Source organism: Musa acuminata, chromosome BXJ2-11 (genome assembly GCF_036884655.1).
Source record: "Musa acuminata AAA Group cultivar baxijiao chromosome BXJ2-11, Cavendish_Baxijiao_AAA, whole genome shotgun sequence".
Taxonomy (NCBI): Eukaryota; Viridiplantae; Streptophyta; class Magnoliopsida; order Zingiberales; family Musaceae; genus Musa; species Musa acuminata.
The window spans coordinates 448107-473242 of record NC_088348.1 but is presented as its reverse complement, the minus strand read 5'-3'; the positions used below and the strand labels follow the sequence as shown (position 1 = coordinate 473242).

General features: G+C 42.8%; 3 protein-coding genes and 1 long non-coding RNA gene across 8 annotated transcripts; 2 read left to right on the top strand and 2 right to left on the bottom strand.

The window, feature by feature from the left end:
- Window positions 1-740: 740 nt before the first annotated feature.
- LOC135627664 (uncharacterized) lies at window positions 741-1418 on the top strand. The gene has a single exon (XM_065133817.1). It carries the CDS (start codon window positions 828-830, stop codon window positions 1290-1292), a length of 465 nt encoding a protein of 154 aa, XP_064989889.1. The 5' UTR covers window positions 741-827; the 3' UTR covers window positions 1293-1418.
- A 247-nt stretch (window positions 1419-1665) lies between these two features.
- On the bottom strand, window positions 1666-5434 carry LOC135627665 (uncharacterized). The gene is made up of 3 exons (XR_010492665.1): window positions 5276-5434; window positions 4894-5004; window positions 1666-2050 (listed from the first exon to the last, which is right to left on the bottom strand). It is a non-coding gene; the product is annotated as an uncharacterized LOC135627665 (long non-coding RNA).
- A 747-nt stretch (window positions 5435-6181) lies between these two features.
- On the top strand, window positions 6182-13220 carry LOC135627662 (protein disulfide isomerase-like 1-4). Its single transcript, XM_065133809.1, has 12 exons — window positions 6182-6794; window positions 7357-7486; window positions 10439-10604; window positions 10703-10821; window positions 10909-10989; window positions 11567-11653; window positions 11790-11864; window positions 11990-12058; window positions 12142-12222; window positions 12296-12430; window positions 12735-12791; window positions 12884-13220. The coding sequence occupies exons 1-12, from the start codon at window positions 6220-6222 to the stop codon at window positions 13055-13057; spliced, it is 1749 nt and encodes a 582-aa protein (XP_064989881.1). The 5' UTR covers window positions 6182-6219; the 3' UTR covers window positions 13058-13220.
- A 681-nt stretch (window positions 13221-13901) lies between these two features.
- On the bottom strand, window positions 13902-24191 carry LOC135581642 (uncharacterized). 5 transcript variants are annotated; one of them, XM_065133811.1, is made up of 10 exons: window positions 23660-24191; window positions 21478-21645; window positions 20828-21310; window positions 20452-20635; window positions 19920-20214; window positions 16486-16558; window positions 16338-16428; window positions 16175-16254; window positions 15896-16075; window positions 13902-15158 (listed from the first exon to the last, which is right to left on the bottom strand). In XM_065133811.1, exons 2-10 carry the CDS (start codon window positions 21499-21501, stop codon window positions 14823-14825), a joined length of 1746 nt encoding a protein of 581 aa, XP_064989883.1. In that variant the 5' UTR covers window positions 21502-21645; window positions 23660-24191; the 3' UTR covers window positions 13902-14822. The 5 variants fall into 5 exon arrangements, with proteins under 5 accessions (XP_064989883.1, XP_064989884.1, XP_064989882.1 ...); XM_065133812.1 differs by lacking the exon at window positions 23660-24191 and adding an exon at window positions 23413-23618; XM_065133810.1 differs by lacking the exon at window positions 23660-24191 and adding an exon at window positions 23089-23406.
- Window positions 24192-25136: the final 945 nt, after the last annotated feature.

Here is a 25136-nt window from a genome sequence, read left to right as displayed (position 1 = left end):
GAAGACCTTACAAAAATTAAAAAAATAAGAGATATTACAATGAAGCGCATGATCTTTGTTGAATCATCACCATTTGTTGGAGAGAGAAAAGACTTTAAAACCCCCGTGTATCTTATCATTTTGGATGCATCACATCAAACGAGAACCGAGTTCAAGTTTTCTATCGAAGCCTCTGAGCCGTGCGCCAATCTCAAAGCACCCATCACTTTGATGGATCGGGATCCTGCATGGGAACGGACCTCTCGTGTCGCATGACGCGAAACGTTTCCACCAACACTTGTGTCGTGCCCAACGCTTGAGACGTAGACAAGCTTTCATAGAGTTGTGGGTTGCATTGATTCTCTCAGGCATGCGTTGGCTCCAAAACCCTATATATGTATATATATATATATGTCTCACTTTTGCCTTTGCTCATCGAAGAAGCAACACCATCCCACCTGTGCCATGCTACTCCCTCATCCCCTACTGACACACATCTGCTGCTGCAGCAAGGAGTCAAAGCAGATGGTGCTGTCGCACCAAATTATGAGGCTTCTGCATCATTATGGTATGAATGCTGAAGCTCAAGTATTCCTGAAAAGAATCCACGGGTAATAATACAACAACGAGTCATCATTGTTCCTCAATCCTCAACTGATCTCCATGGAAGCAAAGGCCATGGCAGCACATCAAACCCAACGCTATGATTCCTCCCCACCCCCCACCCCCCACAGCCACAGCCCCAGTGCATCATTCTGCTTCTCCCTGTTGCTCCACGCTCAGTGCATATAACACACGCACACACAACCTAGCCTTCGTCATCGAGGTGTATAGGACTGAGAGCTCCGATGGCCTTCGCACTTCCTTCTTACACGCTGGTGCTGTTCTTTCTCTCTTCTCTCCTCCTCCTGCACTTCGGCGATGCACGACGACACCACGCCGTCGTGAGGCTGCAGGCGAGGTCGCCCCATGGGCTGGCCTTCCAGGAGCCGATGCCGTTCCCTCCGACGGCGTTCGAGTTCTTCCATCCGAAGCTCCTCCTCCCGCCCGCAAGCGCACCGATGCCCCTGGCGTCGTCGTCGTTCTACCCGGCGGCGACCTCGGCCAAGGTGAGGGCGGATGAGGAGGTGGAGGCGGCGGGCGAGCACTCGTCCCCGGCGGGGAGCGGGGGGGTCGGGGCCACCGGGGTGGCGGCCGTGGTGCTTGGGCTGGCGCTCGTGGTGATCGCGGCCATGTTGGCATCCTACGTCGTGGTGGTGAGGCGCCGTTCGGACGTGAGGCGGGCGAAAGGCACCGTACAGCCCGATGAGTGAAGGAACGCCTTGGAGGAGTGGTGGATGTTGTAGCGATGGTGGCATAGATGGTAATCATGCAAGCATGAGGTCAATGCACAAATAAGAGGTGCCTAAAACAAATCGCGATCAATCTGTTAGATTTTATGCTGGATTCTAATGTTGATGGATTTGGATTAATATATATAATATTTATTGGAGGGTCAAATACATACATATACACAATATTAACTTCAATTTTTATACCAATTAACTTGGCTGATAAATACCTTATCACATCACCATTTACCTTTTGCTTTTATATATATAACACAAACACATCACTTGTACCAATAGAAACTTATCAAACAAAACATCTACCTGCAAATTAAGCATGAATCTTGTCAAAAGAATATTTGAAGAACATAAATTCTGTATGGATTATTAGAGTGACAATCAGTAAAATATTACAAACTCTGGTTTTCTTATCGAAAATCCATCTTGATATAGAAAAATTACTCTGAACAAATTCCATCAAACATGCACATCAGACAAGTTGAAATGCAAAATTTCAGAAACACAGACCAGACAAACATTAGGGCATCCACATCAAACCATGAAATTATATGCCGTGCAGATTGAAGCAACTGCTTAGATTTTTGCTCTGGATAAGTCATCCTGGGAACTCACTACCATCCACGTGAGCTGAGATATATAATTAGTTGTCCTAGTGTCCCATCGACAGCTTTGTTCCACATCTGGGCAAATTCAGAAGACATCTTCTTCCCAAGCATGTGCTCCTTATCAATACATTGATAGTCGGCAAAAGTCAGATTTCATAACTCGACAAAAATTATTCAATTAAAGTTAATATTTTTGCTGACTCGTGTTAAAATGATTCTGATACTATAAATAGAGATTTAAGTACTCTGAACTTAACCAAACATATAACTTTTTACATATCTTAACTTTTTTACATAACTTAATGATGGCAAAAGTACCATGTAGCGATCCCAAATAGTTGGGACCTACAATCTTCTTGTTGTTGTTGTGTTGAAATTGCACGAGTCATATAGGAAAAACAGCATTGTCACACTATAAGACTAGCTTCAAATAACACAATGAATAGGGTAGTGCAAAAGTTAAGAGCTTTCTTCTCCAAAATGGTAAGACAACAAAGGCAAAGACAGACTAAAGTTTCATTTACACAATTAATTTGAAGAATATGACCATTATGTGAAGAAGGGCAACAAAGATTCAAAACACGAACATTATGTTTCAAGGCAATTAGCAATTAAGAAAACCACATTGTGAAAATAAAAGTTCAGGTCTAATGTCGAACTCAATGGCTGTTCACTATGTTAGGGACAAACAAGAGTAGTTTGAATACCTTTATTGTAAGTTGATTATTTTGTGGGACTATACCAATGCCATCACTCATTTTAGGGGCTCTATTTTTTATCCATCCTACAGATATTTATCAAATGCCACAAATAATATAATCTGCAATTGTGAACTCCGGTGAACTATTACACTGAAAATGATATCAAATGATCCACTGTTAAGTGAGCAACTTCGCATGCTGAATAATATACACAGACAAATAGTAATTATAAGACTAATGTTCAAGGAAGACAAATAGTACTGATAAGACTAATGTTTAAGGAAAAAATTCTTCCAACGGACCATGGTCCTTAGGTCCAGAACTAGTGCTCTTGGATAAATAAGGATACATGGTCCTCAGAAAGTCCTTGAATTGCAGACTGTATCTCAGAGTGAAAATTAGTTCTGATTTTTCAAAAGCAAACAGCAGTTTATAATTGACAAAGGTCTGAAGTAAATCTATGCATATCTTGATTTGTATCTTTCTTTGCATTTGCAGAAAATGCATCATCCAGTTAAGTAATCTCCAGAGGAAAAGAATTTCTTACGTTATAAGATGACTAACCATCCATGCTAAATCCTCAGACACTCTTTAGGAGAAGTGAAATTAAAAAAAAATTGAGTACATGGGCTCTGTTGAGCTTTTTATTTGTTTACTGTGTAACTATTAATAGTACCTTTACATTGAAGGAGAAACAATGCCAGGCCAAAAGGGATTCTGTAAACTAGTTTTAAATAGTCATGCATGTAAAGCAATGGCAAGATGCAACTAAACCAAGTATATGATATATGGGGATGAGATAGAAGATAGTTTGCGAAATACAAGATTTAGAAAAAAATATATATACAGCAGCAGGAAACATAATTACAGAAAAAAATGATTAAAATGACCAACTGGCCTTAAAAATGGCTTTTATTATAATAAAAATCCATTTCAAACTGATCTTATTTTTCCATACATTGGCTTCATATAAAATCTAAAATGAGCAGCAGGATCGTTTCAGTCAACAATACTCTTAGTTTCAAGTTAAGCCCTAATAGGACTCCACAAATCATCCAGAGTATGCTCCACAATATTTCAATATTCCAAACAATTTAAGTTCTAGCTAAAATTCCTACCATAGTTCTGTATATGCATATATGCTTATCAAACAACCGAAGCCGTGATCAAATAATCGTTGGTTTTATTTAAGATCTTGTTACCATAGTTCTGTATATGCATATATGCTTATCTATTACTCTGGTTATGCCATCATTTGCACCTAGCAAGACATCAAGCTACATATTTGATCACCGATTATGATCATGGGTACTTTGGCATCAAGCGAAATAAAACCACATCCAGTTATGATATTCCAGGATTACTCTTCAGATAGAGTTTTTCCACTGTTTCACAAGAATTAAACACAAAGGCCTGTTGCACCAAAGATGTCCTTCAGGAATGAACACTCCATAACACATACATTTTACTTTTTTCAGATCAAAACCTACGAGTGCTTTTTCCTCTTAAGTACAATAAATGGCCTCACTTCTTCCACTGAGTTGTTATTCCCATGGATAAAGTCCTGCCATGTACTAAGGCCCAATTAACTACATAAAGAACTAAAAATAACAGCACAAATCAGGACATTGTTAAGCCTATTCACAACTTGCTAAAAGTATGATGTCTAATATGTAACCCTCCAAACATCCAAAATGTATCATATCAATTGGTTGAGCTAAAGCAAACTAGAAATCATCCACTTACACAAACGCCTCGAATTAACTCTTTCTTTGAATCCTGAAGCACAGATCCAACCTAAGTGGGTGTATGGAATCACTTACATCACGGTTGCAAACTTTTAAGATACTTGTTCACCTGGCTATCACCATATACCATATCATTTCTGTAAACGAGGAATCAACACCTACTTCACTAATAAACTAATTAGTGTTTGCAACCTTATATAATGCACGCCATGAAATTTAGATGTCTGGTGCCTATAGTCTGTCCTACAAATATCCAACTGAAATAGACAAAGGTTGACTTTTTTTAGTTGATCTAATATCTTCCGTTACAGTGTTTGCTCGTCAAAGAAGATTTCAGAATCATGGAAACCACAATGGCACACGAAGAAGATCATATTGAAGAACAAGGTTTGCTCGTTGAGATTGGAGAATAAAACAATTGCTAAAATAGTAACAAAAAAAAATATTTCAACGAAATCATAAATCTAGCATAAATGTCAAGGAAGAAAGTTCGGAGTCAGATCCAACGTACCTCATAATATGCGGGTCTGTTGTCAGAAATCGATCCGTGTATCGCCCTGCGGTTCTCCAAAACAACCGAAGCCGCGAAGGCGGCCCCCAAGGCAACGCCAAGAAGACGTTCCTGCATTAACACGTCAAGCTCGATCAAGATAGTTCCTTTTCCATCTTCTTCTTCTTTTTTTTCCCCCAAAAGATCTACATGAAATAAAATGATCGCAAGCAAAGGAAAAACAGACTGCAAGACCATTACGACAAAAAAAGAAAAAAAGAAAAGGAAATCGACAAGGCTGGTTCCATTCACCTGAGTCAAAGCCAAATGAATCGAAGTCTACAACAGAAGCGGGGAGGAAAAGCAGTAGAAAATATGGTTCGAATGGAACTGTTTCGTTTACCTGAGTAAGGATGCTAATCATATTTCGCCGCTGACGATCACAAGGCGATTCCTTCCTGCTTCCCGAGCGCGATGAGCGAGGGAAACAGCGGAGAAGAAGCCCTAGTTTTGAGGGACTCCAGTACTTTTTCACGATTTGGGTCGGGTCGGATCGGATCGAGGAGGTTGGCCTGACGAGCGGTGTCGTGGTAACTCGGCCCAATCTGCCATCTGATCACGAGCATGTGGTGTTGCTTCAAAATGACATGGAATCGGATTCGGTTTCCTGTTTGAACTCAGCAGAGGATCTGAACCCGCTTCAGCCTTGGATCTTAGAGAAATAATATAAACATGGTGTGATCTAACTAATCTAAGTCGCATGAGCCATCTTGACGTGATCTAACTAATATAAGCCAATTATATATACACGTTAGACTTATAAAATGGCGTAGCTTTGCATTGAGTCTTCGGTTCTTAGCACGACTAAATCCGACCCAACAATTGTCAACGTTCATCCTCGTGGCAACTTAGTAAATCCGACCCAACAATCGTCCGAGTTCGCAAACCGCAGGCACTTTAGTGCACCACACGTATCTCAAGGCAGAAATTCCGAATCGCAAGGCAATAATTTTCTTTTTTTGTCGCACAAAAAATGATCTGCTGCTCATCTGAACTCAAGTGGGATGCACTTACTTGATCAATACCGTACGATCAATGACCAACGGTTAGATCTCCGCATCCTTTTAAACTGCGGCTCTATTTCCCCGCCCGTGTCAGACCTCGAAGCTGACGCATATCACGTGGCGGCGTGCCACTCGACGAAAGCTTGGCTTTCTACGTCGCTCGCGCCAGTTAAGTGTCCCCACGTGTCCAACCGGCGCTTCGTCGCTGCCGTTTTCCTTACAAAACCCCTGTCGACGCCAACCCCGTGATTGAAACGCACGGTTTATACCTCGAGGTGGAGACATGACGTCTCGAGTCCTCCTCCTCGCCCTCGCCTTCTCGTCTCTCCTCCTCGCCCATGCCGTCGTCGCCTCCGCTCCCCTGGGAGGCGCCGGTCTGGACCTCGACGAGGAGGACCTCAGCTTCCTCGAGGAGGAGGAGGGAGTCGCCGTCAGCCATGAAGACAAGGACTCCGGGGACCGCGCCGACGACTCGTACTCGGACACCGATGAGTCCGAGTACGACGACCAGGATCAGGACGAGGCCTTCGATGACCTCGGCCACGGATCGCACAACGCGGTGCCCACAATCGATGAGACGGACGTCGTGGTGCTCACTGACGGCAACTTCAGCGACTTCCTGGAGAAGCACCGCCACGTGATGGTCGAGTTCTACGCGCCGTGGTGCGGGCACTGCCAGGCCCTCGCGCCGGAGTACGCAGCCGCCGCCACGGCCCTCCGGGGGGACGACGTGGTGCTTGCCAAGGTGGACGCCACGGAGGAGAACGAGCTCGCTCAGCGCTTCGAGGTGCAGGGGTTCCCCACCGTGCTGTTCTTCGTCGACGGTGTCCACAGGGACTACCCCGGCCAGAGGAGTAGGTAAGTTTTACGAGACCGTGTTTGCCCTTTCCTTAGATCTGAATCCCCTTCGCCTCGATCTGGCCTAATTTCGGTTGATTCCTTTGCGAATTTCCCATATCCGGTAGTTCACTTACCAATTGCTGTGTTTTTCTCCTCTCTTTTTTTCCCCTCAAGAATCTTCAGTTCTTTTCCCCATTTCCTTTTCTTCATATCTAATGCTTCTTCTATAAGAGTCGTTCTTGGAATTAGTTTCCATCCGAGTTTCAACGTCTACTAATGTGATGATCTTGCGGACATCAAAGGTCTTGTCTGAAACAGACATAGATCTGCGTCAAGGAACTAATGAACGTCTCTCCAGATCCATTAGCAAAAAGTGGAAATTTGAGTGTCGTTTAGCGAACTGACAAGTAATGGGGATGCCATAGAAAGAAGCAGGGGCTTGTCTGTAGTCAGAATTCTTTTTTCTTGGGTTCACTTTTATTAACCTGTGGCTTTTTTTTTTCTTTTTTTTTCCTCGTAATTCTTTAGATAATCCCTTACTTCAGCTTTTCTAATCTCTTTCCTATCATTTTATGATCAGGGATGCAATTGTCACCTGGATCAAGAAGAAGATAGGACCTGGAGTTGAAAATATAACAACAGTTGATGAGGCAGAAAAGATCCTGACTTCTGAAAGCAAAGTGGTTTTGGGCTTTCTGGACTCTTTGGTGGTATCTTCTTAGCTCCTTTTTAGTTTTAAACTGTAAACAACTCATGTTAATTTCTTCAATGGTAGTTTATTCTTTTGAGATTTTTTAAATAACTACAAAATTGATATTAAGTGCATTGAACTGGTTCCATGGTTTGGGGGTGCGCGACTGAGCTGAACTTCAACCTGATCCCGTACGTGGGTAATAGGCTTTGAACTTAGTGTTGTTGAATTGAGTTTCGTTGTCGGTGACGATAGCCTTCGGGATCCCAAACTTGGTGATGATATTCTTCCATGTGAAGCTCTGGACTTGCTTCCCGGTAATGGAGGCCAAGGGTTCGGCTTCCACCCACTTCGTGAAGTAGTCGACCCCAACTATAAGAAAGCGCCGCTGACTCGATGCTGGAGGGAAGGGTCCAAGGAGGTCGAGCACCCATTGGGCAAAGGGCCAGGCCACGTCTATCGGAGTAAGGGGAACAGTTGGCTAGTGCGGCAGTCGGGTGTGCCGCTGGCATTGTGGGCACTACCGCACGTATGACATGGCATCCTAGCGCATGGTTGGCCAGTAGTACCCTTGTCGGAGGGTTTTGAAAGCCAAGGTTCGTCCATCGATGTGCTCCCTACAGATCCCCTCATGAAGCTCGGCGAGGACCACCTCGGCTTCTGGCCATGGGTTACCCACCTTTTATAATCCCCATTTAGGGCGGTTGGCATCACCTTTGCCATCAGTTTTTTGTCCCACGCTTCGGCTCTTTCTTGCAACTCCACTGTCCTCTTTGCTTCAATCCTTCGCCCCGGACCCTGGGCTTCTTCCTCGGAACTCTGAGGTCGGGATGTCTCCGTCTTCATCTTTGTCTTCGTTTTCGCCTCCTCCTCCCTCTCCTTCTCCTTTTCCTTCTCCTTCTCCTTTTGCAAGTTCCCAAGATGAGGTGGTGAGTGTGTCTTCGGGTAGCGCCTCCTCGGAGGCCTCGGAGGGTTCCGCCGTGCTTGAGGCCCTCAAGTCGTGGCATGACATGGACTCAGTGGTGACCGAGGACCTTTTGAGAGTGCTTCGGGACTGCTACCGCATCCCGGAGTGTTACGGCCTGCACGCCCCTCGACCTAAGCAGCGGTCGTACGACTTGTTTCCCGACGGATTCGAGTTAACAGTGGGGCCGCTTGAGGTGGGGCTGCGATTCCCGGTGCACCCTGTCATAAGGGACTGTCTTCACTCTTGGGGAATCTCCCCATCCCATGTGTCGCCAAACTCCTGGCGTTACTTGGTGGCTTTCATCTGGGAGTGTCGGGGGGCTAAGATCGAGCCGTCCCGGCCCCTCTTTCTGGCTTGCTTCTGCTTGGGCAGGGGACTAGGCGAGTATTACTTGATCGCCCACAGTGGTTTCAAGATTAGTGGTGCGCCCTCCAACAACAAAAGTTGGAAGAGGCGTTTCTTTCATATTAGTTGTGATCAAGAGTGGGGTTTCAGCACCGGGTGGGCTTTTCGGACCATCGATAACGCCCCCCTGTCGCTCTCTGATGGAGACGCAACAATCGTGGATCGTTTGAGGGGTACCGGGGGTATGGCCATTCACATATAATGGCACGTTCGCTCGTCCCGAACTATTTGACCGCTGCCAACTTTTGTAAAAATGGTGGACCTACGATCGATGAAGAGGACGGCCAGCGCCAAGGTCGTCGAGCCCCCGTCTCGGGACAAGGAGGGCTTCGGAGGTGGGGTTGTCCCGTTGGGGGGCACGCCGAAGAGGGCGTCGGCATCTCCGGCATCGGGGCGCCCTCTTAAGAAGACGAAGATGGTGGTTCGGAAGCCGCCTACGAGCCGGGCCACCCGCTCAAGTCCTCCCTGTAATCGCCTGGGGCCACTGCCCAGGGGGAGGGCTCGGGGAGTGTGAAGGGGAAAGGGTCAGCCAGGTCGTCCGGTAGCGACCCTTCCAAGAGGGCGCCGACGTGCCCATTGCCGGTACGGGAACTGTACTGTATCTATTCTTGGGCCAATGATGGGTAGTACCAAGCCCAGAATATGGTCAATCTTCCGGCCGGGGAACCGGGGGCCCACTACGCCACTCGGTGGCCGATCCTCAAGGCCGACAGTTGTCTTTAGGGCGATGAGCTAACCGCCCAGGAGTTCATTCGAAGGGCACTGCACCTAACCCTGGCCAAGGACCTTTACAGCTCCACCTCCGAAGTGTTGATAGTGGCGGCAATGACATGACCAAGGATTCACGAAGCAGTGGCGGTGGCAGCAGCGACATTGCGAAACAGCGGCAGTGATGACAGTGTATCATATGCGAGAAGTGGGCTTGCAATTTGTTTTTCTTTTTTAATGCCGAGTTGGATAGCCCCATCACTTTTCTTATTTTTTTATTATTTTAACTGGACCACCCGAAACGTTGGTGGTCCACATACCAGCCCACGCCAGACTGATATGTACTGCCCATACCATACCGTTCGAGTGGTGCAGCAGTCCTTGCTTCAACACAGTTCAGTTGCTTAGAACTTGGGCTTGCTATTAAAGTTGATTTTGTTAAAATGAGTTCCTGAGGAAATTGAGGTACTTTCAGTCTAGTGCCACGAAAGCAGTATCTATATTTAGGAAATTGGATATCAAGGGTATGGGTACATAAATGTCCATAGCGAACCTAACTTGCTCAAGTCCAAAGTTGTCTTATTTTCTAAAATATGCCTCTGGTACCTTTATTCTTGAGAATATATGGATATGGCGTATCATCATTTATGGAAGGTTTGAAGAAAACAAAATTTAAGATGGTGTTTTGGTATGATGAAACAATATTAATCAGTCAACATTATGCAATATGCAGAGAACAGTGAAACTTAAGTTCTATCTTATAAAGTAAAACTGGATTCAAGTGCTGGATGATCATTATGTCCTATTAGTGGATATTAATTGGGCATATCGTCAGATGCTGAAAGTGATTTTTGATGCAGTAACATTTGTTTGTTCTTTTATTATCTGTAGGGTGATGACAGTCAGGAGCTTTCTGCTGCTTCAAAACTTGAAGATGGTGTCAACTTCTACCAAACTGTCAATCCTGATGTTGCAAAGCTTTTTCACATTGATCCCAGTGCTAAACGTCCCGCTGTGGTGTTGTTGAAGAAGGAGGCAGAAAAGATATCCTACTTTGGTATGCTCATTCGTGTAGTGCTCTAGAGTTGCTAATACTTGTAATGATGTGTAAGAGGTTGATATTGATTATTGACATTATGATTTCATTTCATGTAGATGGTCAATTCAGTAAGTCAGCAATTGTTGATTTTGTGTTTGCCAACAAGCTTCCCTTGGTCACTCCATTTACAAGGGAATCTGCCCCAGAAATATTTGAAAATCCCATTAAAAAACAGGTGGATCCTATAAGGCTATTATATGTCATTTATTTAACCTCAATTAATTATCTTCTCATTTGGAACTTCATTTATTTTTTTTATCAGCTTTTGCTCTTTGCTGTCTCAAATGATACCAGAAAGGTCATGCCAGCATTCCAGGAGGCTGCAAAATTCTTTAAGGGAAAGGTAGGTTTTAATACTTCAACCCTGCAGTTCTATCAGTTGCATAATCCTCAGAAGAATACTAAATACTTTGTTTTCTTTAGTTTTGGGTTTAGTGAACTTTCAGAATGTGCTGATGGAGATATTACAGTTCTTCTATTTATACTATCGAGTAAATAATCCTATTGAACATGTGTAGCAGATCTCTGGTTCTAAGATGCTGTGAAGGAGTACACTATTCTAATAAATATATAGTTCCAATATATTTGATTATGTTAGTTTTAATCATGTTTTCTTGGTAGCACTTAATTTACCGGTTAAGTGATATGATAAGCTGTTGGAGAATAGTCTCTCTGATGCAAGTAGTTAGTACATCAATTGATGTATTTTTTCTCTGTCCCGTTAGCTTGTTGGCAGATATTTGATTGTGGAATTAATGGGTCCTGATTTGTCAAGTGAGTGGCTGAATATTGTTCCCAACATAATTTTCATCCAGCTAAAATCCAATCATCTTTTTTTATATGGTGTATTTATTTCAGTATACTAATTCCATTTTGTTGGGTGAAATCTGACTAGCGATGTTTTCCATTTCTGTCTCAAGCTTATATTTGTATATGTGGAGATGGACAATGAGGATGTTGGTAAACCAGTTTCAGATTACTTTGGAGTCACTGGAGATGATCCACAGGTAAATATGTTTCTCATAAGCTGTCCTAATTTTGTTCTATTGATTGGCGACATTACTATTTCATCTACAGTAGTGGATATGTCAGCTATAGTCTTTCTTTCCTTTGATGCTTATTCTTGTTATATGACTTGAACAGGTTTTGGCATACACAGGAAATGAAGATGCTAAGAAGTTTATTCTTGAGGGTGAAGTCACACTTGATGCTGTTAAGGTATATCTTAAATAACAACTAGACCATGCTATTTGATATATTAAAATAACATATCAGCCTTCAGGTAAATCACATTTCTATGATATTCATGAAATCTAGATAATAGAGTTGTTTTCTTTGTTTAGAAATTTGCTGAGGGTTTTTTGGAAGACACGCTTAAGCCCTTCTACAAATCGGATCCGTTACCTGAGACAGTAAGTTGCTTAGTTTCCCACTCCAGCTTCTATTGTGTCCATTTCTCTGATCTAAGAATTTATATTTCTGTGGATGTGCACAGAATGATGGGGATGTGAAAATCATTGTTGGAAATAATTTTGATGAGATTGTTTTGGATGAATCAAAGGATGTTCTTCTTGAGGTGAATAGATTCATTTACAAAAAATGAAGCCATTCTCATTTGTAGTTTGTAATTCATTCATTTTGTGATCCAGATATATGCACCATGGTGTGGGCATTGCCAAGCATTAGAGCCAACATACAACAAGCTTGCCAAACATCTTCGGGGCATTGAGTCTCTAGTGATAGCGAAAATGGATGGTACCACAAATGAGCACCCTCGGGCCAAGGTCTTAATCCTGACATGTTTTTTGATAATCTTAATATTCAGATTGACTTGAGAATTGATTTTTGATAGATAATTTGGTGTCATGTTCTTCCTGCAGAGTTATTCCAAATTTTTTGCTATTTTATCACTTCCTTCTGCAATTAATTATTCTCGATGTGTTTTGTTCACCTGTCAACCTGGTCTTGGTCACCTCACAAGCATGAAATGGAATCATGTAAAAACTAGAATATGGATTTGATGCTTGGCTGAACTGAGTCAAACATATAATCTGATTGCTATCAATGTATCTGTTTGAATTGTTTCAGGCTGATGGTTTCCCTACACTTCTTTTCTTTCCAGCTGGAAACAAGAGTTTTGAACCGGTAACTATCTTGATGTTTCTTTCTTTCTTTTTATCCTTCCCCTCTTTCATATCATGACATTGTTGTGCTTCTTTGTCACTGGAAATATGTAGATCACAGTGGATGCAGATAGAACAGTGAAGGCGTTCTACAATTTCATTAAGAAGCATGCATCGATCCCATTCAAGCTCCAGAGGCCGGCATCAGTCCTGAAAACTGAGGCCTCTGATGGATCTGCTTCTGCTGGTGAGAAAAGTGGCGGTGCGGATGTCAAAGATGAATTGTAAGTCCTTCGAGTTGCTCAAACACAGTAATTTCGTCCTGCAGTTAGTTCAGCGTGAAAAATCTTGTTACTTAAGATTTTGGCATAATGTGTCAGTCATATGTAAAAGTAGGCTTCAAATTACAAAGAATAATGGACTCTCTTCTTATAAAGCCCCCCTTTCTCGAGTGGAAAGCTAACATGCTGTTTCTTTATACTCGCCACATGGAGGTAGATGGCATTGCTGCAGTGTTGACACAGTGTGCTGTGTGTCAACGATGCATAACACGTTTAGGCAATGGCAAGTTTACATGATGAATGTTAGGCTCAAAAGTAAACTTTAATCTGGAAATGCTTCAGTTTCTGATTTGATAGGAAATTAGAAAAACATGCAGTGAGTAGTAAAATGACGGAGAAAATCATGTCAAAAAAGAGAATGAAATTGTCCAATATTATTGATACGATATATTTTGACCAAAGACGTGTTAGAGTCCGATGCCATCGGTCACAGTCAGAATCCGTACTAAGACACTGTTCGACACGTCATATCTTGGGAATCCAGACAGAGTCAGCTCTCGAGATACGTCGAGTCAGAATTCGTACCAAGACACTGTTTGACATGTCTACTATGTCAACCCACGTACGATTGATCCACGTGCAATACTATAAAAACCTTTAGCCAGCATCTGGTAGAGGGGGGTAAAAATCAATTGATCACTTCACTGACTTGCTCATCGGAGGGACCTCGTCGGGTGATCCCGACGAGGGCCATTCTTGCAAGAAAATCTGGCCATCTCACAAAGGCGAGCTGCCAGCCACCCCAAAGAAGCAGAGACGCAGCTCGATATACACGATGCTCGGATCGGCATACAAGGAACGCAGATCAATACCCCGTCATGAGGGTTTGAACGACCTCGGCATTGATCAATATCCCGTCACGAGGGTTCGATCGACCTTGACATCCAGCTCAGCTGACAGAAGACTCTCGACATTGACCCATGGATCAGGCCGTGCTAACTCACCAACCACGACACGTTTGTTCACTAACAATTATTATAATACTAGATCTAATATTATCTTCTTGTAGCTCACGTCCCAATATAACATGCGTTTACTATCACCCAGAGAAAGCTTTTGGATCTGAGCACGGAGGAATTCTTTCCTTTGGTTTACTTGGAGGAGTTGAAAGATAGGCAGCAGCGCGGGTTCGGAGGATCGCATGCTTTGCATGATTGAAGTCCATCACCGAAAATAAGGCGTATCCCACGCTGTCTAAAAAGCCGTACGAAGAGGAGAGGAGGCGTAACGGGATCCGCATTGATAACCTCGTTCGCCCGTTTCGGTGTCTTGAGCCGAGATCATCCAATATAGTCCGCTTCCGCAAAGCAGTCGGCTTGATCGAAGATCCGAGACCCGTTAACATTGAGAAGTTGCCCCGTCCTATCCCTCACCAACCTGCCCGTCTCGATCCATCGTTCGTTGCGTAGACTCCATCCATCCCAACCATCCAATCTAACGTCCGTCAGCCAGTAACGGCCACCCATCGCCTCTCTATTTATCTCACCCTTGGCACCTCGTGAAGGGAGAGAGCGCGGTGGCTTACCATGGCGGTGACAGCATTGCTCCCTCCTCTGCTGCTGCTTTTCCTCCTCTCGACGGCGGATCCTTCGTCCTCGCAGATCTCCCTCCCACCTTCTCCCTTGCCGATGGCCTCTTCCCCTTTCTCGGCGGCTCCATTGCCCGGGAACTCCGTGTCCTCTCTGGCTTCGTCGTCGTCGGCGCCTGCTCCCTTAGAGCCCGCGCGCATCTCTCTCGCTCCATCTCCCTCGCCCTTGGCCTCTTCCCTTCCTTCTCCGGCTCCATTGCCTGGAAGCCCCCTTCCACTTCTGGCTCCGCTGTCGTCGTCGGCCTTGCCGAACGACGAGATCCGAACTGGAGCTATCGAAACCGCGGAGATGGTTGAGGCGGGTGAGAGAGGAGAGGGTGGGAGTGGGAACAAGACGGAGATCGCGGTAGGGGTAATAGCGGCGGCGGCGGCACTGGCGTGGATGGGGGCGGCGGTGTACCGGAAGCGGCGGCAGAACATCCGGCGGGCCAGGTATGGTTCGGCCACCCGCAGGGAGATCCTGTGAGGATGAGATGCCATGGTATTAATACTACTAATTCATTATTAGGCTACAAACATAGTATGTGAGATGATTGGGTGGGTTTTGTTGTTAGCTTAAGTACATTTGGTTTGGTTTGGTTTGCATATCTTAATTCTTTTTGTAGACATATATATATATATATATATATATATATATATATATATATATATATATATATATATATATATATAACCATCGAAAAAAATAACCTTTTCTTATTCCATTTTATTTTATTTTTTTCGTTCAAACAGAAGGGGTCGTTGTTGTAACTAATCATTTTGATCTCAATAATCTTAATGCAATTATCATTAATTATCATTTTGCCTAATACTATCATTAAATGATCTTAACTATCATTCCACGTGATTACCGTGTGCAATTGATCTTAATGCGTGCATCCAACTAACTGTTTGCCAGCATAGCATTCGGAGCAGATTTATCTTCGTCGACTGTAAAACAATAAACAATTCTCCAACGCAACATTATAATCGACCATTCCTACGTATATAATAGCAAAACCCAATCCATCAACTCCGAAGATTATAATTAGCTTTAGATACCCATTTGGCCCAGCAGCAAATGATCGGTCTTGTGATCTACCACTCCACAAACATAATAGAGATCAGGAGGAATGATTTCCCTCGTCGACAAAGATTGCTATCACTCACTCCACTGTGATGATGCAAATGCCGAGAGAGAGTGTGTGCTCATTATACCTGTTGTCGGCTCGACGATGGCACAATCTCTAGAGGAGTGAGACTGCCAGCTGACGCAACGTGCCACCTCCTCCTCCTCCTCCATCTCCACGACTCGATGGCGATCGTATTTCCGCTCATCGCAACACCAAATCCAGCAAACATAGCAAGGACGATGGATATAATGACTTGCATATGAAGCTGCAGTTCCAGAAGAAAAAATGTTGATCACATACTTAACACACACAGGATTTCACTACCGAGTTTTTTTTCGTCTGCGCAGATTTGTGTCCTACTTACATAGGAGTAGAAAAGATGGGCGAAGAAGACCACCAACATAAACTGAACCGTCGCGTAGATCCAAACAAATCTCTTCATCACTATAATTACATTTGGATGAAAGATCCCCATCAGAACATGAATTAAACTACTATATTTATCATCTCACACAAGTAAAATTTACCCATGGTTGATGCGGTGAGGGATGCCAATACTCCCAAGATGCATGAGAAGGGCACCGAAATAGCTAGTGCAGCAGTACCGACATCTGCTACCTGCCAATTGTACCAGTCATGTATAGATAAGCTACAAGAAGTGTAGATGTTTCTTACCAATAGCTGCTCGAGGAAGCAAAGATACGCAAGCATGCTGATGATGGTGAGAACAGGCATCTCGTGCGAGAACCTGAGAACAAGCAGCATCATTAGAAACACCACCAAGCTAAGTCGAAGCATGAATTCATGTATTTCTCCGATACAACACCGGTGAGCTTGCGGCTGACCTTAATCGAGTCCTTGGTCCAAGTGGCTCGAAGGAAATTTTATATAAAAAACACAAAGCAGACAGATTCTTGAATTGTTTTCTGACTTGTGAAAAGTTCTTAAAGAATTAGACTAAAAGTACCGTAAAACCATATAGATTAGCAGACCCAAGGCAACGTGGACAAGCCACATCATGGGCATATACCAAAAATATTTCATAAATTTCAAGAGCACAGGAAATAACTCGGAAAGTGAAAAAATTGGAGCACTTAGGACAACAACAGAAATCCCCAATATCATGTCTTGATGAACAGAATCCACAAAGTCTATGGAGAAACAATACAGTTAAAATTAGATTTCATCTTGAAGAACCCTAATGGGTCCTATCTCTTCATATAATGTAATTTACGAGATCTTGGCTAAAACCATTGCCAATAGGATTAAGCCCTTTCTTGATGGTCTTGTGGATTATGAACAGTCAGCCTTTACACCAGGTAGAAACATCCATGACAACATCATGATCACTAAATTTAGATGTAGAAACCCCTTGACCTTGTTGAAGTTAGACATTTGTAAGGCCTATGATAAAGTATCTTGGATGGCAACAAGGGAAACACTGTCCCAGATGAATTTTCCTCAGAAATTTAGTGGATGGGTCCATGCCTGCATTTCCTCTCCTATTTTTTTGTGCAATGCTAATGGCTTGCACTCTGAGGGGTTTAAGGATAAGAGAGGTATCAGACAAGGGGATCCACTTCCCTTGTATTTGTTTATCCTTACTCAGCAAAATCTAGGGAATTTCCCCCTTTAACATTCACGGAATTAGGAATTCACACCTAATGTTCGCTGATGATGTCTTTGTGGCTTTCAAAGCTAACCTCAAAACCTGTCAATCCCTTAAACTGATATTAGACACCTATTCTAAGCTTACTAGCCTGACCATTAACAAAGACAAGCCTGATCCTTTTTTCTATCACAGCAGTGCTCTAGTTGTTAAGCGTTAAATCATTCACTCCCTTGATTATAAAGAAGGATCCCGGCCCATGAAGTATTTGGGATCATTCATCACCTGTGGTCCTCTTCCTATGAGATTCCATACTTCTCTGGTGGATACGGCCAGGAAGAATCCAAGGTTGGCTTAAAGGAACTATATCGCAGGGTGGGAAGGCCATGCTAATTAATTCAGTCTTAAAGCTCACTGCCGACTCATATTTTGATGAACACCAAAATCTCTGAACACATACTCAAAAGAATGAGATGCCTGTCCCAGGAATTCTTCGGGAACAATGACAGTTATTCTAACAAGATGAACCTTATTGGGTGGGATACAGTTACTAGGTATAAGAAAGATGGTGGGTTGGGTATACATGACCTGAGACTGGTTAGGAAAACCTTGCGTGCAAAAAGAATTCTACCTCTTCTCAACAACGATGACATTTTATGAGTTAACATTCTAAGAGCTAAGTATGGCAAGATACACCCCTGGAACCATAGACTCAAACGACTTACCTCATGGAACTGGCAAAACATTTGTAACCTAATCACATCTATTCGGGGTGGTCTTCGTCGTTGCTTGGCACATGGAACCACCACTGATATTCTGAACGATCCTTGGTTTGACAACATACCTTTTAATAGGTAGCCTACTTTTGTGAATGTGGATTTAATTTCGTTGATTCTATGGTTTCAGATTTTCGAACAAATGATTGCCCGGATTTGGCTATATTGTCTAACTGCTTCCATCCCCTCTTACTAGACAGAATTCTCTGCATTTATATCTCTAGCAACCCCGGTGACACATTTAGATCTCTAGCAACCCTGGTGATGATACCTGGTTTTGGGTTCTTACTCCAAGTGGTGAAGCCTCCGTCAAGAGTGCTTATCGCTTGTTGAGAGAGCGAGTACCATATGAGAATGATAATTGGTCTGGTTGGATGGCATTATGGCAGCTGAATGTTTATCCCAAAATTAATTTTTTTTAATGGAAAATACTGTGGAATAGGCTGCCTAATTTGGACCACATAGCTAATATCATACATTCCCTGGTTCTGCTTTGCCAATTTGGAAGTGTAGAAGAATCTACTGTTCATAAACTGTTTTCCTGTAGATGTGCTGGTTTATTATCGAGTATGATCAGGGATCAGTTTCAATTAGACTTTTCTGATTTTGATAATTGGAGGTTTGGGGTTTGGTTGGAGGAACAAAAGGGTAGGCCTAGAGATGAAACAATCTTGCTTCGAACAGTGATAGCTAATACCTTATGGCAACTGTGGATTAACAAGAATGATTGCCATTACCACAACCACCAGATCAATGTACATGTTCTATTCTGGAAAATAGTGTCTGCCACTATTGATTTCCTAAACAATATCCAATACCCTGAGGGGAATGACCAGACTTATAGAAGAAAAGTGTTGATGCATGACTTTATCATTGTGTGTGATGGTTCCTTTACATCTATCTAATACTGCAGGTTGGGGCTACTTAGTCATAACGAACCAGGGTCGGCTTATTGCAAGGTGCAAACCCCAAACCAAGCGAAGGGAAGGGCCATTTTGGAAGCCTTGGAAAGGACCCAGTAGTGTGGGTGGCGCAGCTTAGCCGTTTGTATAGACTCGTTAGAATGGACCAATTTTGTCTATGATCACAGATAGCTGCCTTGGCAAGGTACCTCTGGAACCTACACAAGGACATTGTGAAGTTGGCCAAGGAGGTCAATGTTGTCAACTTTCAACATATACATCAAGATCTTAACGATTCAGCACATAGGTTAGCTAACTGGGGTAGGGTGATGAACCATGTAAGCCTTCTAGGAAGGCAAATTTGATGGACTGTCTGTAACTTTGTTTTCAGAACAGTTTGACATCTGATGAAAAATAAAACCTAGGTGGAACAGTACCGATCATGACTTGTCTAGAAGGTCATCATACAAGATAGGAGGGAGTCCATTTTCTCAATGGATGATTAAGCATAAAATCTAACCTGGAATAAGGCTTTTCTTTTTGTAAGATCCCTCACGAACCATCCTACTTCCCTGACACTAAGCTTTCAAGATGGAAGACCAATGCTTTAGGATAGGCTTCCTAATAAGTTTTAAGAGACAAATGTCTACTTGAGAAAGTGGAGGAGCCATATGGTGCTACTAATACTATCCTCATAAAAGCATCTAAAAATCTGATTCTCTAGCAAGTACAGAATTCAATGTTATTGCAATCATGTGCAATGATAATGAGACTATGTACGTCCCTGTTAGAACATTCAAGACTATGTATTTAACTTTTTACCTGTAAAAATACACTGTTCTTTGTCTGGACATGCCTGGGAGTGTTGTAGCCGTCTGAACACTTTGCACTCGTAGCAGTCTTACAGATAGATTCTCAACATCCTGCCCACAAACTTCACAATTTCTATTCCCTCTAATGCTAAACCACTTGACAGCACATTCTTGATGGACTAATGCAAGTTCACCTTTGCAGCTGCATTCTAGCTTGAGAGTATTACTGCCTTCTGACAACTCTGTCATACAGATTCGACAGACAGCCTCTTCCTCAGGTATGTCCTCACCATCACCATCAATAGCTAAATAATGTAAATAAATAAATCAACCATTGTAGCAAGATGATGATGAAAAGAATGCATTTTACTTGGAGCTTTAGAAACCAGTTATTTCCATCTGTGTCGCTTTTATAAACTGCTGCAAACTAAACAGATGACGTCTAGATGATCATATTGCATGGTTTAAATAGCCAAGATGTCAAGAGAAAAGTTGTATCACAAAGATGTATATATTATCACAAAGATGCTTTGATGATATACCAGAGTCTATGGGAGTGATGGAATCTGCCACTGGGCTACTCAAGTCCACCACACGTGGAGTAGAAGGAATTACTCGGAATACACCGCCTAGGGAGTTCATCCTCTTGATACTTTTAGATTTGATATGTTTGATATCTGTGGGGAGTGAAAGCGAACGAGATATATGATGCTGGACCTCTTTTCTCTGACAAAGCAAATGGAATTCGTAACTGAAGAGTGTAAGACAAAAATAAAAAAGAGCGCAGCACATCTCCAACAATGGCTGAATTTCAATGAAACTCACTCATGCAAATTGCAAAAATAAAGTATGATTTCACTAAAATGGTGAAGATGATATAATTAAAATTTTAATTCCCATGGATGATAAACAACTTACTTCCAAGGAGCTGTTATGAACCATTGTACTGCCATGTGGACTCTTGCCATGTAAATCTGAGTTGATTGGCAACGATGATGTCCTCCTAATTCTCGGGCTGAATAATTTTGAAAAGGAAAACGAGCCCAACAGGGAAGGTTTTTCCCCTTTTTCCGCAGAATATGCCTCTGGAGCTTGAGTCTCGTATCTCTCTACTTCTGAAGCTGAAGGCTGGAACTTGAAGCTTAGTCCTGAAAGAAGTTTCTTTATGAAAGGTTTACCCTTAGATGATGTCGAGCATGGAGATGCATGCATTTTTGCAGATGCAGGGCTACATATTGGGAGAATATTTATCCTATTGGAATCGGAACCCGGCGTTAAAGGCACATTTGCTTTTAGATAATTCATGGAGGAAAGCCCCATATTTCTTGTGGGTACATCAATGGAAAGCTTTGGCCGTTTTTCCTCTCGAACAGGTACGATTTCATGAGTGTCGCTTCCAACCTGAAAAGTAAATGCATACGTAGTAAACTCCTACCCAAATAATACTTTTGTATGAAAATCATTGCAATCAAAAAGCATATTTTTGCAACAAAAGACTGCTGAATAGAGGATCAATTTTATACTTTTCACTGTTTAAATTAGAAAAAACAGTTTCAACTAAGAATTACCTTTTCATTGAAGGTATCAGACATTTTACTTGTCTACACTCTGATAAGCACACGGCTCTGAGGCTTCATTTTTTCATCATAATAATCACGAACTAGTAGCTCCAAGCATCATGTAAAATGTCAAACACATCCCTAAAGAAGCACTTGAGCAACCAAAAACAAGATGACCTGGAACAAGGTAACATTAAGCACAAATGAGACAAGGACATCACTGTCATTTTAGCAACATATAGGCTATGTTTCAGAAAGAGGACAAGAGCAATGCAATGACATCATCAACTATCAAAGTATCGCATCCACCTAGCAAAGGTATAAGATAAGATGGCCAGTCTAAGGATTTATATCCTAACAAATTTTCACATAATAGATATACTCTCTTGGAGGAGGCCTAACTGATAACAAGTATCTTCGAGTAGAACAATATCTTCACAAACTTTCAAAATCATATACCTCCTCCTTTTTGTATGTGCAAATTCTTATGATGTTAGAGACGTACGAAAAAAATATCATTGTGATTAATGCATTTTCACCAGATATTTGGAAACACAAATTATCTGGAAAACTTCACAAACAAAGAAGATGAAAGTAATTGAAAGGAAGTTAATGTTTGTCTACCAAGGTCGACGAATAGATGATTGAGATTTTACCTCTCCAGTTATATCAACTTAAGAAATCAGATATTGGTGACCAAACAAGATTAACATCAAGTACCTGAGACCCATCTATTAATTTATCAAGGACACAATATGAAGGAAAGATTCATATGAACTCTTTTAGTGATACATTTTGCTTTAGAAACAAGGGTAAAGTTCTTGCAGATGAACTACAAGTATAATCATCTTATTTTGCAAGACATATCGGACGAACAAACCACAGTTACTGCTTTAGATATACAATTCTAGCTAGTATCCTCATTGCTTCTGGTTCCTAGATGAAACGACAGAACTCTGAGATTTCTATCAGTTGCATATTCATAGAAGTTTCTACCATGATAGGTTCTTCCATCCAACCATGCTTCCTGAAGGGAAATAATCATGCAAGGGTAATATATTGTGAAAAGATGGCAACAGATAGAGTCTCAAACAGACCAATCCTTCCAAACACTAGGGGGAACAATCTACCAACGACACTGTATCTCTGTCCAACATGGCTCACCAGAATTGCTAAAAGTCGAAAAGGGCAATACATTCATCTCTAGCATACAAAAAGAAAGCAGAGGCTTTCAGGCATTTTGGACAAGCTTATGAATAATATGTTATTTTCTTCAAGAACATCGTGGGGTCTTGAGAGAGGAACATCAATATGGTTAGATGATTGTAGTATGTAAATGCTTAGAACAGTAAAGCAAGTTGAATTGCAATAGGCAAGCTATGGTTAACAAAAAAGAAAAAGAAAAAGAGCGAGGCATCCAGCGATCCACTGAGAAACTCAAAATGGATTGCAGAGCAATCATCCTAGTGTTACTAATCATGTCGGTGACAAGTTCGGATTCTCTCGAAGGATGCTTCAGTGAAGCCCCAAGGGATGTCAGCAACCCCTTGTTCCCTCTAAAATCTTCAGTGAACCACCTCGTAGCAAGAAGACCAGGATAGGCCATGTGATTGAATCTACCTGACCTCCTCCAAAATCTTTCCTGAAGCCCTCTCCCTAACAAGTAATATCGCTCATACATGCCGCAGTAGAAACTCGGTGCTTGCCGTCGATAGCCGGCTGAAACCCACAAACCCTGCTTGGCATATTGTCTTTCTAGTGACAGCAACAGCCGCCAACCGAGTTCAAACCCGCCGAAAAAGATGGAAGCGTTATGGAGAAAGGCAGAGAAGCATAGAGGAGAGACCGAAAAGCTCCAGGCTGAAAAATACTATACTCTCCATCCGGACGAGACATGTCAATACCAGAGGGCAAAGACACTAAGAGGAGAAGAGAGTTTCCCACCTCAGTTACCCGTCGAAGGGAGAGATGACCACTGGGAAATTAAATGCGATGATTAAAACGCGGGGTTCTCGATGGAATTAATGGCCAAACAGAAGGGGAGGTCGGTGGGTTGGCGGAAGCTGTGATGGATGGATTGATGTGATCCGCTCCTTGACGTCGCACATCCACGTGTACCGACACAGTATCCGTCAACCCGAAAGCAGTACCAACTGATGACCGCAAAACACCGACGATCCAGCGTTCTTACCTCCCACCACGTCTGTGAAAATTACATACTGTGATTGCATTGGTGCTCTTCTTCCTCTGGTGGTAGCGGCATTACCGAGAGGGACTAGAACGACGCTCCACCCACACGCCCATTCACACACGAGCATCGCGATCCCACAAACTCCTTACCGACGCTCGGCGTCCCATCAGCCAAGATCAAATCCATGCAGAAGATCATCGGTAATGTACTTTGTAATTAGCCCGGGATACGATACTCCGGTGAAGGTGAATGTGGTTTCGCAAGCAACAAGACGAGGCGAGCTCGGTAAACATCAAATCAAATCAAATCAAATCAATATAAACTACAAAAGAAACAAGAAAATCGACTCCCTTCCTTTAATGCACGGTGACGTGAGCGCAGCAGGTGTGCTTCGCGACGATCCATCGATAGTGGAGCTCCCCCCACCTCATCTGCACTGGGCAGCGACTGCGACACCCCGTCACCGGGCAAAGTCCGCACCACCGAGTGTTCCTCGTTAAAGAATGATCTATGGCGTAAGCCTGGCCCTGCACCACCGGAAGAAGGTTGAGTGATCTCCATGTCAGGATCCATAAAAGGTTTAAGCAAGCATCTGCTAAGAACCAAATATTCTATATAAAAAAAGCATCGTAATCCATACTAACAGAGTTGAGTTGAATACTGGAAAAGCATATCGATTGCTCACAATTTGGTTCACCTACATTTGTTGTAACAAATATGGCCTCATTTGGTTGTGGTTGGAGGAGGAGTTTGCTTGCAAAATTCTAAATGATCAAGAACAAGACAAACAAATAATGCGACAACATCGCCTTCCACTATTAGATAAAAATCAGGTACATCCTCCCACTTTTGGATTTATTCTATTAGGAATGCAAGTTCTAATCACACAATAAATACATGGTCATGTGGTTCTTGTCTTGGTGGTATGTATAATACTACTCATTCTTCTCATTTAAATCCTTGGAATGTCTGCCCTACTACCATCAGCTGGGCCCCATTAAGTCAACCACCAACTTCATCACTCGATCAACATTTTTAGATGTAAATAGGCACGAGTGACTCGATGCATGTATCCACAGTAACGGAAGCAGTTGGTCGGGGAGGTGGCGGTGTAGGGTTTTGGAGTGCTTCTACGTCGGCGGGGATCGCCTACCTGCAATATTCTGCGCTGTTATCTGACATGGACCCAACACAAGAAGACGACCAACAGAATCCCGCTTGTTTGTCGGTGCAATATGGCGAGTGCAGAACACGGAGATGAATTTTGACTCTATCTGCTGCACTCATTGATCTCTGAGATCACTTTCGAGCTTCCAAGTCCCAACCAAAATGTTATTTACAGCCAGCATCTACCATCGTCAATTCGTCGAACACCTTCAGCTCATAAATAAGACGGAATTTATGTGCCATTGATGTTCTCCACGAGGAAACTCCGTCATGCTTCCGAAATTTATGTAGCAGATTGAGAACTCGGTTC

Excerpts from the sequence above, each read along its gene's own strand:
- LOC135627664 (XM_065133817.1), top strand. The coding sequence starts at position 828 with ATGGCCTTCGCACTTCCTTCTTACACGCTGGTGCTGTTCTTTCTCTCT.
- LOC135627662 (XM_065133809.1), top strand. The coding sequence starts at position 6,220 with ATGACGTCTCGAGTCCTCCTCCTCGCCCTCGCCTTCTCGTCTCTCCTC. Across the intron at positions 6,795-7,356 it reads TACCCCGGCCAGAGGAGTAG|GGATGCAATTGTCACCTGGA; the intron begins GTAAGTTTTACG and ends TTTTATGATCAG. Across the intron at positions 10,822-10,908 it reads AAAATCCCATTAAAAAACAG|CTTTTGCTCTTTGCTGTCTC; the intron begins GTGGATCCTATA and ends TTTTTTTATCAG.
- LOC135581642 (XM_065133811.1), bottom strand. The coding sequence starts at position 21,501 with ATGTCTGATACCTTCAATGAAAAG. Across the intron at positions 20,215-20,451 it reads CATCACTCCCATAGACTCTG|CTATTGATGGTGATGGTGAG; the intron begins GTATATCATCAA and ends TACATTATTTAG. Across the intron at positions 15,159-15,895 it reads CATCGTCGAGCCGACAACAG|GATCTCCCTGCGGGTGGCCG; the intron begins GTATAATGAGCA and ends TCATCCTCACAG.